Consider the following 14,266-nt stretch of genomic DNA (forward strand, 5'->3'; position numbering starts at 1 on the left):
TTTGAGTATTTAATATTATATTTTTATATTAATTATTAATTGTTTTATACCATTGTTTCTAACTTTTTTTTATAATCTAATTTATTAGAATACAAATATAATTATAATTTAAATGTAAACATTGTAAAATTATATTATTTTTAATACAATATTATTTATTATAAAATATGAGTTATTCGGAGTGAATCTGCAATATAATATTTTATTATTATATATTGTCTTAACATATATATATATATATATATATATATATATATATATATATATATATATATATATATATATATATATGATAATAAAATATATAAAAATATTATATAAATATTATATTTTTATTTATTATTTTATTATTAATAGGCTATAGTTTATATATTCAAATATTTTGTATTATAATTTAATTATTATTTTTTAATAATTGTTTTTTTATGCACACATACACACACATATATAATAAAAAGAGTATAATATTAGTGTTATATTTTTCTCTATTTTTATTATTATTTATTATTTATTTTTAGATATGTGTTATATATATTATTATTATTTATTTATTTATTTTTGATCTAGTGATACTTGTAGCTGGTGTTTTGGTATCAAAGTAGCATCGTGTTCCTGGTGCTTCACCGGAGCAAGTGAGAGCGTCCGGCGGATTGTTAGACTGAGGTTAATGGAAATGCGAATCTGTATGAAGAAATTCCTTCCTATTACAGTGTATCAATGTTATCTGGCTTCCTCACCAGGGGAAACTCCTTTCCTTTATAACACAATGAACACTACAAAAGTGTTTATATATTCAGAGAACAGCTGTGTTTGTGACAGAGAGTGAGAGTGTTTCAGAAGAGCAGAAAATCGTGAGAATGACGGAAAGTTAATCTGAGTTTAAAGAGTTCTGTATCACCTACTGTATATATGAAAACACAGAAGAGGCCATTCAATGATTATAAATTATATATATATATATATATATAAATATATATATATATATATTTATATATAGATATATATATATATATATATAATGTTTATATATTGAAATGATTAATTTTTAATTATTAAATTAAATTATTATAATGTATTTTCCATTAATTAACAGTGAAGGTATTTTTTTGGGTCCTAAAAAAACATAATTTTGGTTAAATCTTTTAAATAAAAAAGTTTTAATTGAATTATCAACATATTATCAAAAGATTGACATTATTGTGGTTTCTTTGTAAATTATTTGTGAAATTAACTACCAATTTCTTTATGAAAAGAGTTTCCTCGGTGTAGTTTATCCACCAGTCTAAACGAATCAACATGTGACATGTGCTTTTATTGCTTTTAAAACAGTAATGTGACGCCTATTCATATAAAAGTGTCTTTTCCTCTTTTTCAGGGTTGGATTTCCTCAGTATTGAGTGAACCACACCCTGATGAAACTCGAGGCTTTCAGGTCCAAAACAAAACAAACCGAAGCCGTAATGGCTGATAACCCCAGAATAACCCGGATCCGTCTGTAATCCGTCATTCCCACAATCTGTACAGCTGGGCTGTATCACAGGGGCCGTTCCTGTGCTGTTGCTGTAGAGATTGTGCCTGTTCTCTTTGACACCGGCTCCTCCTCTTCCTGGCAGGCCCATTATGGAGCTGAATATTGGGCAGCCATGCAGATGGTCTGACCGCACACTCTCTTATCCAATATGAGATCAGCGCTGCGGCCCACAGGGGAGAATAATGCATTTAGAGCCCTCTGAGGAGCACTGCACGAGAGATGCTGTGTGTGTGTGTGTGTGTGTGTGTGTGTGTGTGCACCTCGCCCTTGTTTTTGAGAAAGAGAAAGAGAAAGAAAATGGAGGCTGTTTATCCTCCTGGTGGAGTTTTGTTAGTGTTTCCTTTACGCCGCTATTTCTTGTCGTTCCAAACCTACATTGTAAAAAATAAACCCGTAATATTTCTGGCAGTTGTAACTGTGAAAATTACACTCGAGAAAAGCTTCTATAAGGAACTTTGAAGGGTTCTGTCAAGTAATGCGAGTTACATAATCAGATTACTTTTACAAGTAACTAGTAAAGTTACTTTTTCAAATGAGTAATGGAAGTTACTTTTTACATTTATTGACCGACACCTCTCCTCATGTCTCCATGTTTGCATAAACATGTTTTGTGTAAACATGATGCCTATGGAGCGCAACAGTCCCCGCCCCCTTTTTTAGCAGGACTATTTCCGGAAGTATTTTTTCCATTCATTTCCATTCATCAGTCTTTGTTAAAGAGTTATAAGCCACGAACTGATCTAATCATCTACGAGGAGAATCACAACACTACAAACTTTGATTTGAAGCAAAAAAAAGTTTTTGGAAATTGGACAAAAACACTTAACAGCTTTAGTGAGGGAAAGAACTACAATCCCATGAAGCAAATTGCAAACAGCATAATCGAATTAAAAATATGGGGAAATATAAAACTACTCATTTACTAATGTACATGTATGTATATATGTATATATATGGTATATTATATGTATATATTATTGATGAACGCCTACTGTTAACAAGCAGAATCACTGTAGAAAAGAGAAACAAAAGAACTACAACTGACTTCAGGCACAGCCTTAGATGAAATCAACTGAAGATGAAAGAAGACATTAAACCTCTCAAGATCTCAGCAGATTCTGCTTGTTAACAGCAGGTGTTCATCACTAATGCTTAATTAATCAGTTAATTATAAACATTTCAGTATTTTGAGAACGTAGAGAGATCAACTCAATGCAGTTTTGACTCGTTTGTGGTGTTTCATGCAGTGGGCGGAGCTAAAGAGCAATTTTGGCACGTGTTGTTTTTTCGACTCCCTGATTGGTGGGATTTTCTGTACAGCATCATGGGAAATGTAGTTTTTCACCAGGAATTCCGCTGTTGTTATTCAAAAATAAGCTGAAATAATGAATTAAAAACCTCATAGCTCACAGTAGAGCTGTCTTTAAAGGTTTATATGTACTGTTCAAAATCAATTACAATTAATGAATTAATACATTTTATGAATGAAGCAATTCGTAAACAGTTTGTCACTAGAAAAAAAAAAAAGAAATAACCTTAAGTGTTATGCAACAATTTGAGACATTTCTCCTTATATAGAACCTTTTTGGTGAGTAGAAACATTTTAGATTTTACAGGAATGAACTTTAAATATACAGTAAAAAACTGTATATTTCATTACTTAATTATGTTAATATTCCATCTTAGTTTTGCACTTGTATAATATGCTGATAACCCCCAGTTTATCACAAGTCGCTCTTGCACAAGCTGAAACAGTGTCATACAAATACAAACCACCATCATGGCACTAAATAAATCAATAAATATTCATTTAACAACATAAAATGTAACATAAAACCCTAATGTACATGAATGAAGCAAGAAACATAATTATTGAAACAAAATACCATCAAATGTAACGTGTCCCGTAGGGAATTGTGGGAATGTCAGTTTATGTTTTTTGTTTGTATTTACTTCCTGAATCTGCACATTTAACTGTAAAATTACATAAATATCCTGTTAGATCTTCCATTTTTTTACCATATATATTAAGGTAACTTGCTGTTAACCAATGAACAGGTTGGTTTTTTACAGTCCTTTACCATTAAAATGACCAAACATGTTTTGTCTCTCTGTGTGTCATCTACAGGAAGTACTGGCTCAGTAAGGTGGGCAGTCCCAGCTCTCGAATCCACCGCGCTGAGTTCACCAACGAAAGAGACATCTCTAAACTGGAGATTCGTGGATTTGGCACTCGCTACTGAATCACACGGCGCCGGCAGACAACAAACTCTGATAGTTGGTAGATGAAGAAGAACAAAACCGTAACTCCATCATTGTAATTTGCTGTTTATATTTATTAGCATATATAGGGTTGTAAATATTAATAAATTGGTGGATCTTATGTAACTTCCTCAAAGTAAAGCACAAACTTAAGAATTGCCAATCTGATTTATGTGATCCATCTATTCAAACTCAACATTCTACAAGTATTAAAACAATATGAAATGGATTTTTATCTTATAAAATATTATATGTTTTAAGATTTTTTTAATGCTTTTGAAAGAATTCAAGTCTCTTCTTTATTTGATGAAAAATACAGTAAAAATTGTAAAATATTATTATAATTTTAAATAACTGTTTTCTATGTGAATATATAGTAAAATGTAATTTATTCCAGTGATCAAAGCTGAATTTTCAGCATCATTACTCCAGTCTTCAGTATCACATGATCCTTCAGAAATCATTCTAATATGCTACCATTCAAAATTTTGAAAAAAATAATACTTTTATTTATCAAGGATGCATTACATTGATCAAAAGTGACAGTAAAGACATTTATAATGTTACAAAATATTCATTTTCAAATAAATGCTATTAATCAAAAAATCCTGAAAAATAAAATGTTTCACAGTTTCACACAAAAGTATGAATCTGTTTTTAACCTTGATAATAATCATAAATGTTTTTTGAGCATCAAATCATCATATCAGAATGATTTCTGAAGGATCATGTGACACTGAAGACTGGAGTAATGATGCTGAAAATTCAGCTTTGATCACTGGATATAAATTATATTTTACAATATGTTCACATAGAAAACAGCTGTTTTATACTGTAAAAATATTCCACAATTTTTACTGTATTTTTGATCAAATAAATGCAGCCTTGGTGAGCAGAAGAGACTTCTTTCAAATTATTCCATAGAGTTATATATATATATATATATATATATATATATATGTCCACATTAAAAACAGCTGTTTTGATGTAAGGTTTTATCAGACTAATAAACCTCTATCAATACACCAAAACATTGAACAGACTGTTTTATTGCAAATTCTACACTTATTAAATGAGTATGACGGGCTGATATGAATATTAGTCATCCTCTGATACTACAAACATTATCCTCTTTCAGGAGATCTTCACTTTATGCATAATCGACCAATCACGGCATCCGGTGGTTCTGTTTCCATGGAAAACCTGGCCGCCCTCACAGAGCTCTCTTAAGGTGGCGTCTGTCAGAATTCAGCGTGTGACGCTTTTGTGCAGCGTCAGCTTCTGTCCGTCACAAATGCACTTGGAGTTATCGTTAACATCATAATGTCTTTAGAATCAAGCTTAAAGCCTCTCCCGGATTGTACATGTTGCCCCAGAGACACAAATACAGAGTCCCCAGGGTGTCCTTTTTCTCCCAGCATGCTTCACTTCAGCAAATCTGCATGTGGGCCGGTTAGGGAGGCTGGAATCCTCTTAGCTGACAGTTGCAAGATTAGATCAGAGGCTTAACGAGGGTTAGTGTGTCTTTGAATAGACGGTCCGCTCTCAGCCTGATCTAGGAACAGTTTGCTGCCATCACTTCTGAGTCTGTATGAAATCGCAATATCCGTCAGACTCCAGAGAGCCCAGATCCGGGCCTCTGATGGAATGTGCCGGGCTCTTTGTTTGGGATCGCTCTGTGTTTCCCAGAAGCAAGTGAGCTCGAGAAACACTTTCCCATGATTCACTGAGACCAACAAGTATATGGAAACTTAAGTGATGCTAAAAATGCCTGAATGTCATTGAAACATTAGTGGAACATTGTATAAAACGTGGAATTTGATTGTGGAGTTCCATTAAATTGATCAAAAGTGACATTTAGAATGTTACAAAATGTTTCTATTTCAAATAACTGCTGTTCTTTTGAACATTCTATTCAACAAAGAATCCTGAAAAATAAAATGTATCAGTTTCCACAAACATATAAACAGTTTTCAACACTGATAATAATCATAAATGTTTCTTGAGCAGCAAATCATCATATTAGAATGATTTCTGAAGGATCATGTGACACTGAAGACTGGAAAATTCAGCTTTGATCACAGGAATAAATTACACTTTGCTATATATTCAGTTATTTTAAACTATAATAATATTTCACAGTATTACTGTATTCGAAGTGGAGTTGGATTGCAGCGGTCATCAGTGTTTTAATGGACTCGGGGTTTGATTGATTGGATCAGGGTTTCCTGACCATCCGTCTGTAAGCGTGTTTGTCCGAGGTCTTTTAACATATTTAAAGTTGACCTGCTAAACATTTAATCTGACTTTCCCTTTTAACTTCTAGACACAATGCTTCTGTGTTGTTTGTGAATGTGAATGCTTCTTTTTAACAGTAAGAATTATATATAATCCTAGTTTTAGCATTTATGTAGTCTCATGGATTAAGTGATTGAAAGGAATTGTGTTGGATTAAGCATCAAATGTTTTTTTTTTTTTTTGGCCTATATATATATATATAAACGTGCAAATAGATAAATAATGAATATTTGAATGTATTTGTGCATCTATTTACATCCCCATTTAATGAGTGTTTAACCACATTACAGAGAGGAAGCGGTGAAAGAACTGGTTTGAACTTGTTTTCAGATTTCCACTGAGGTTTTTTTTAGTGGAAAAACTGTGATTCTGGAATACACATGTTCAGCTCACTTCAGGAGTAATGCAAAGATGGACTTTATTTTCAACAAAACCATCTATTTTTGTCATAATTGAACAAATGAAAAATAATAAAAAGTGGAAACATTTGACTGTAATTAAAAAGTACTGCACAGTTGCACAGTACAATGATGACAGACATCATGGTATTTTGATATTTTCCATAGTACTGGATGGTTACCTTATTCATATGCATTATATTAAATTTATATTGATATATGTAGTACTTGAAGTTACATTACTGTTCAAAATTTTGATGTCATTATGATTTTTTTTAACCCTTGTAGGGTCTTTGGGGTCTTTTGGACACCAAACAACGTTTACTAAAATTTAAAAGATAGTTATCTTTGTCCAAATGGCATGAAACTTTGTACAGTGGTCGACACTTTCTAGATCTACAAATAAAAAAATTAGTGATATCTTGTTTTATGTTAGTGTAAAAATAAAGTCACACTCAGTGTATTTGGGGTCTCCAGAGACCCCATTGTAACAAAATAATATATATATATATATATATATATATATATATATATATATATATATATATATATATATATATATATATATATATATATATATTTTTATTTTTTTTTTTTTTTTTTTTTTAAAAAACAAATGTAATTTTACTCTGTTTATTAATGTTTTTACTCCACATTTGTGCAATTTTTGGAGGATATAAATAAATATATATTTTTTTAAAAATAGGTTTTTATAAAAAAACAGCATATATGTAAAATTCACTTAATAAAAGACCCACATTTCTAACTTTCATACATGGGGATAACATCTTTTGGAAAATGCAGTTTTAAAAGTAAAATAATGATCACTTTTACCAGTAGATGGCAGCAGAGCTCCAGTATGTGCTGTTTGACCGACTGAAAGACATCTTTTCACAAGTTTTTTCATTTGGATTCATATCTAAATATTATGAAATCACAATTATAACAATAATTTTGTCAATGTTTAGCTTTTTTTTTTTTTGTTATGAAAAAAAAAGTTTTTCAATAATGTTAATTTTGAGGATGAATTTTGTCCAATTTTTAAGCGGGGTCTCATCATAATGTAACAATATTGAAAAACTGATTTTTTTTCAGTACAAAAAATACTAAACTTTGACAAAAAGTAATTTTTATTGTCATGATTGTGATTTCATAATATTTAGATATGAATCCAACTGAAAATGAATCTGAAAATACTCTGCAGCTCTGCAGCATCTACTGGTAAAAGTTATCTTTTTATTAGTTGTTCATTTTTTTAATTAGTTTTATCATTTTTTAGTTTTAAAACTGCATTTTCCAAAAGATGGGCAAAAATTTCACACTAAATCATGTCAAATTATCCATGTTATCTCCATGAATTAAAGTTAGAAATGTAAATTTAAGCTGTTTTTGTATAAAAAACCTATTATAAAAATATTTTTTAATTTATTTATATAAATTTAGAAAATATGATCAATCCTCTAAAAACTGCACAAATGTGGAGTAAAAACATTAATAAACAGAGTAAAAATACATTTGTTTAAAAAAACAAAACAAAAAAACAATTATTTTGTTACAAAATTACATTTTGTTGCTTGGGGTCTCTGGAGACCCTGAGTGTACACCCCAAACGAAGAACGCACAAGGGTTAAATTAATACTTTTATTTAGCAGTTACACTCTAAATTGATCAAAAGTTACAGTATTGTTACAAAAATAAATATTTCAAATAAATGCTGTACTGTCTATTAGTCAAAAAAATCCTGAAAAAAATGTAGCAAAAATATGAAGCAGTAAATCATCATATTAGAATGATTTCTGAAGGATCATGTGACACTGAAGACACTGGAAATTCAGCATTGATCACAGGATATAAATTACACTTTACAATATATTCACATAGAAAACAGATATTTAACATTGTAAAACTATTTCACAATTTTTACTGTATTTTTGATCAAATAAATGCAGCTTTAGTAAGAGACTTTTTCAAAAACATACTTTGTATGCTTTGTTAAAAACACACAGACACACACAATGGTATAACCATGAGAACATTTCCAAATAAATATAGTATTTTTAAGCTAGCAGAGCAGACCTACTCTCTTATATAAACAGATTACATAATATCTGTTATTTTGTGTTCTTTCTCTGCACTATTGTCTGTTTTATAGTAGCAGCCTCTTGAGTGGGTGTCAGATTTCGTATCGTCACTGTTGCATGGCAACTGGTCGCCAACAGCTCTGAACCCTCTTTATCCTGAATTCAATGGAAAAGCAAACGTACCATAATGCAGAAATATGTCTGCCTCGAAAAAAGAAGGTTTGGGAGTGTTTCCAGTGAGTATGTGTTACTGTAACTCTACTGTGTCCTGAAGCTCTAGTGTTTTAACTCTCTCTCCTCTACATCTGCAGTTCAAACACCTTCAGGATCTTTGATGAAACGGTGCCGGAGCGTCTCGATCCGCTCAGAGTCTATCAGAACCATAAATATCCCGTAAGAGCCCCGCAGGAGCCCGAGACCCGCAACGTCCCGCATCCACAGCATGGCGGATTCATCAGGACTAATGTGAGGTTCCTGAACGAGCCCGTGGCTCACATGGAGAACACACACACTGAACAGGTGCAAACACTGTTTATGCTGAAATATTCTGATCGAAACTGTCACATGAGGATCTGAGTCCACAGCCAATCACATCAATCATGTGACCTTTTCCTTTATGTAAGCTGTTTAACTATTTTTTATTTTCTAATTATTAAAATTGAACTGAAAAGCCATTATAGACATATATATATATATACAGTACAGTCCAAAAGTTTGGAACCACTAAGATTTTGAATGTTTTTAAAAGAAGTTTCGTCTGCTCACCAAGGCTACATTTATTTAATTAAAAATACAGTAAAAAAACAGTAATATTGTGAAATATTATTACAATTTAAAATAACTGTTTTCTATTTGAATATATTTGACAAAGTAATTTATTCCTGTGATCAAAGCTGAATTTTCAGCATCGCTACTCCAGTCTTCAGTGTCACATGATCCTTCAGAAATCATTCTAATATGCTGATCTGCTGCTCAAGAAACATTTATGATTATGTTCAATGTTGAAAACAGTTGTGTACTTTTTTTTCAGGATTCCTTGATGAATAGAAAGTTGAAAAGAACAGCATTTATCTGAAATACAAAGCTTCTGTAGCATTATACACTACCGTTCAAAAGTTTGGGGTCAGTAAGAATTTTTATTTTTATTTTTTTGAAAAGAAATTAAAGAAATGAATACTTTTATTCAGCAAGGATGCATTCAATCAATCAAAAGTGGCAGTAAAGACATTTATAATGTTACAAAAGATTAGATTTCAGATAAACACTGTTCTTTTCAACTTTCTATTCATCAAATAATCCTGAAAAAAAATATTGTACACTAATATTTTGTACAATTGTACACATTAAATGTTTCTTGACCAGCAAATCATCATATTAGAATGATTTCTGAAGGATCATGTGACACTGAAGACTGGAGTAATGATGCTGAAAATTCAGCTTTGATCACAGGAATAAATTACTTTGTCAAATATATTTAAATAGTACACAGTTATTTTAAATTGTAATAAAAATTGTTTTTTACTGTATTTTTAATTAAATAAATGTAGCCTTGGTGAGCAGACGAAACTTCTTTTAAAAACATTAAAAATCTTAGTGGTTCCAAACTTTTGGATTGTACTGTATATATATATATATATATATATATATATATATATATATATATATATATATATATATATACCTTTTATTTTTAGATTTATATATTTTATATATAATATTCACTGGAGTAAAAAGTCACAATTAATGCTTATATATATTATGTTAAATAGCATAAATTAGCTTAAAAATTATTTACGTGAGATTTCATTCAGTGCTGTCGTGAACTGAAGTGACTCTACACTGTATTTACAGTAGTGACTTTACATTATATTATATAATAATAATGAATTTGTAGTCAACACCTCAAAGTTTGTCACAAACAGACACACACACTTACACACTCACTCACAAACACTCACACACACACACACACACACACAGTTAAATTCACAAATGAAGTAATGTAAATGAGATTTCTTTTGTTGAACAGAAGTGACTTTACCCTGTGTATATTTGACGTATATTTCTATCATAATTGATTATCCATTATCTCATCATTTTTGGCTGTTTTCCCGACTAACGTTCTCTAGTTGAACTGGAGCTCAGACGGTCCTGAAGAGGCTCCAGCTGTGAAAGCAGCTCACAGTAACGCCAGCACTCAGAGAAGAGATTTCCAGCCAATCAGAGACGCTCCTGTCAGAGTGAGAGAGACCAGCAGACCCGCGGCCAGAGGAATCGGTGTGTGTGTGTGTGTGTGTGTGTGAGATAGTAGATATGAAATCAGCTCCTTCTATTATCAAACATGGCTTTTTAATGCTTTTGCAGTCCCAGCTCTCAGTTCCTTTGACCAATCAGAAAAACTCGAATGATTGATCACATGACCAGCTCTACCAAGGAAAGGTGAGACTGTTTTAATATATCAAAAAAATCAACATTTTATCATAATTTTCTCTTCTGCTGAACACAAAAGATGATATTCAAAGAATGTCAGTAACCAAGCAGTTGACGGAATACAAAAAAATACTGTAGAAGTCAACTATTATCTTCATTTCTTCCGGGAACGAACACGTCACAATATCCTCATTTAGATAATTCATATGCAGAATAAAGGGGCGGGGCCTGGTTGAGTTAGCTAGTGGTGTGTTGAAACTGCCGGTTATGGTAAGGGGCGGGACATTTCCCAAACACCAATCACAACACACTGCTCCAGCCGACCAATCAGAGCACATTGTGCATTTCAGAAGGCGGGGCTTCATAGAGACAGGAGCGTTACTGACAGACTGGGAAGAGAGGAGCTGCAACAATGAGAATATGAGGAAAATAATCAACCTGTTCTAGTAGAGCACAAAAACAACATCAAACTAATAATATGTCTTCTTTAATTAATGTCTTTAATTGAACAGCTGCTCTGACAGTTTCATATTGATTTTGTTGTGTCGCTATTATACGAGTGTAGATTAATCAAGTTCCAGTACAAATTTGCAAAGCACTTAAAACCCCATTTGAAGTGACAGTACTGTTAAAGTTATTCACACTCAGGTTAAGCATGAGGAAAGCGTGCTTCAGTGACAGATAACAGACTCGCGCAAATGAACCGCCACTGATATGTGAAATAACTTTTTTAAAGGAATGAATCATTTCAGTGTGTCGTCCGTCACTCAAGGACTACATTTAAGATTGATGTTTTTGCATTACAGTTTTAACATAAACAAACGTTTAAACTGATGCATATTTGTCAGTCATACATACATGAAGAAACAGGTAAGATTTTTATAATAGCACTAATAAACTGAATGTCAATAATGTCAGGTTAATCATCAATCAATCCAATTTGTTTCAGTTCCATCCATATATTTTTGCTCAATATTACTTGTTCAACAGCTAGCCATATTTTAATAATGTTCATACTTAAAGGTGCAGTAAGCGATTTCTAAGAAACTCTGTTGATATTTGAAATCCCTATCTTTATAGCTCCGCCCCCAAATTCACAAACACGCTATGCAACACGGGCATGGGTGGACACGCCCCTTACTGCTGATTGGCTACAAGTGTGTTTTGGTGCTCAGTCTGATCTCAGAAATCACTTACTCAACCTTAAACTTAATAAATTTAATTGTTTTCACAATGAACAGATTTATGCTGATAAAGCATTTTGAATGAATGCATTTTGAAAATATAATTATAGTTGTAATTAGTAAATAGTAAATAGTATCTATGTAAATAGACTGACAAATATGCATCACATTAAGTTGATTAGTTTGTTTATGTGAAAACTGTCTAATCCAAAAGGATGAAAATGTTAATTTCCAACATACTTTGGGTTCATTTTAAGCAAAATACAGTAATTTTTAAACAATAGTTGAGTTAAATAAAACTACCCAGCAGGTTGGGCCAACAGCCCAATCAATGGGTTAAAACAACCCAATCGCTGAGCTAAAACAACCCAATTGCTGGGCTAAAACAACCCAATCACTGAGCTAAAACAACCCAATCGCTGGGCTAAAACAACCCAGTCGCTGAGCTAAAACAACCCAATCACTGAGCTAAAACAACCCAATTGCTGGGCTAAAACAACCCAATCACTGAGCTAAAACAACCCAATTGCTGGGCTAAAACAACCCAATTGCTGGGCTAAAACAACCCAATCACTGAGCTAAAACAACCCAATCGCTGGGCTAAAACAACCCAGTCGCTGAGCTAAAACAACCCATTTGCTGGGCTAAAACAACCCAATCGCTGAGCCAAAACAACCCAATCGCTGAGCCAAAACAACTCAATCACTGAGCTAAAACAACCCAATTGCTGGGCTAAAACAACCCAGTCGCTGAGCTAAAACAACCCAATTGCTGGGCTAAAACAACCCAATTGCTGGGCTAAAACAACCCAGTCGCTGAGCTAAAACAACCCATTTGCTGGGCTAAAACAACCCAATCGCTGAGCCAAAACAACCCAATTGCTGAGCTAAAACAACCCATTCACTGAGCTAAAACAACCCAATCGCTGAGCTAAAACAACCCAATTGCTGGGCTAAAACAACCCAGTCGCTGAGCTAAAACAACCCATTTGCTGGGCTTAAACAACCCAATCGCTGAGCTAAAACAACCCAATTGCTGAGCTAAAACAACCCAATCGATGAGTTAAAACGGCCCAATCGCTGAGCCAAAACAACCCAATCGCTGAGCCAAAACAACCCAATCGCTGAGCTAAAACAACCCAATCACTGGGCTAAAACAGCCCAATCGATGAGTTAAAACGGCCCAATCGCTGGGTTAAAACAACCCATTCGCTGAGCTAAAACAACCCAATCGCTGAGCTAAAACAACCCAATTGCTGGGCTAAAACAACCCAGTCGCTGAGCTAAAACAACCCATTTGCTGGGCTTAAACAACCCAATCGCTGAGCTAAAACAACCCAATTGCTGAGCTAAAACAACCCAATCGATGAGTTAAAACGGCCCAATCGCTGAGCCAAAACAACCCAATCGCTGAGCTAAAACAACCCAATCACTGGGCTAAAACAGCCCAATCGATGAGTTAAAACGGCCCAATCGCTGGGTTAAAACAACCCATTCGCTGAGCTAAAACAACCCAATTGCTGAGCTAAAAACAACCCAGTCGCTGAGCTAAAACAACCCAATCGCTGGGTTAAAACAGCCCAATCGCTGGGTTATAACAACCCATTTGCTGGGCTAAAACAACCCAATCGCTGAGCCAAAACAACCCAATCGCTGAGCCAAAACAACCCAGTCGCTGAGCTAAAACAACCCAATCGCTGGGTTAAAACAGCCCAATCGCTGGGTTATAACAACCCATTTGCTGGGCTAAAACAACCCAATCGATGAGTTAAAACGGCCCAATCGCTGGGTTAAAACAACCCAGTCGCTGAGCTAAAACAACCCAATCGCTGGGTTAAAACAGCCCAATCGCTGGGTTATAACAACCCATTTGCTGGGCTAAAACAACCCAATCGATGAGTTAAAACGGCCCAATCGCTGGGTTAAAACAACCCAATCGCTGAGCTAAAAACAACCCAACTGCTATGCTAAAACAACCCAGTCGATGGGTTAAAACAGCCCAATCGCTGGGCTAAAACAACCCAACCACTGGGTTAAAACAACCCAACTTCTGGGTTAAAAAAAACCCAATCACTGGGTTTGT

The 14,266-nt window shown here is 33.4% G+C and overlaps 1 protein-coding gene across 2 annotated transcripts in view; it reads left to right on the plus strand.

Moving 5' to 3' along the window:
- The window catches only part of acyp2 (acylphosphatase 2, muscle type), a 13,670-nt gene extending 8,526 nt beyond the window's left edge, over positions 1-5,144 (plus strand). For both annotated transcript variants that reach the window (XM_067387049.1, XM_067387050.1), the window contains exons 5-6: positions 3,660-3,848; positions 4,932-5,144. In XM_067387049.1, coding sequence (XP_067243150.1) covers positions 3,660-3,774 — 115 coding nt within the window. In that variant the 3' untranslated portion in view covers positions 3,775-3,848; positions 4,932-5,144. The remainder of the gene's footprint in view (positions 1-3,659; positions 3,849-4,931) is intronic.
- Positions 5,145-14,266: the final 9,122 nt, after the last annotated feature.

Source organism: Chanodichthys erythropterus, chromosome 6 (assembly GCF_024489055.1).
Source record: "Chanodichthys erythropterus isolate Z2021 chromosome 6, ASM2448905v1, whole genome shotgun sequence".
Taxonomy (NCBI): domain Eukaryota; kingdom Metazoa; phylum Chordata; class Actinopteri; order Cypriniformes; family Xenocyprididae; genus Chanodichthys; species Chanodichthys erythropterus.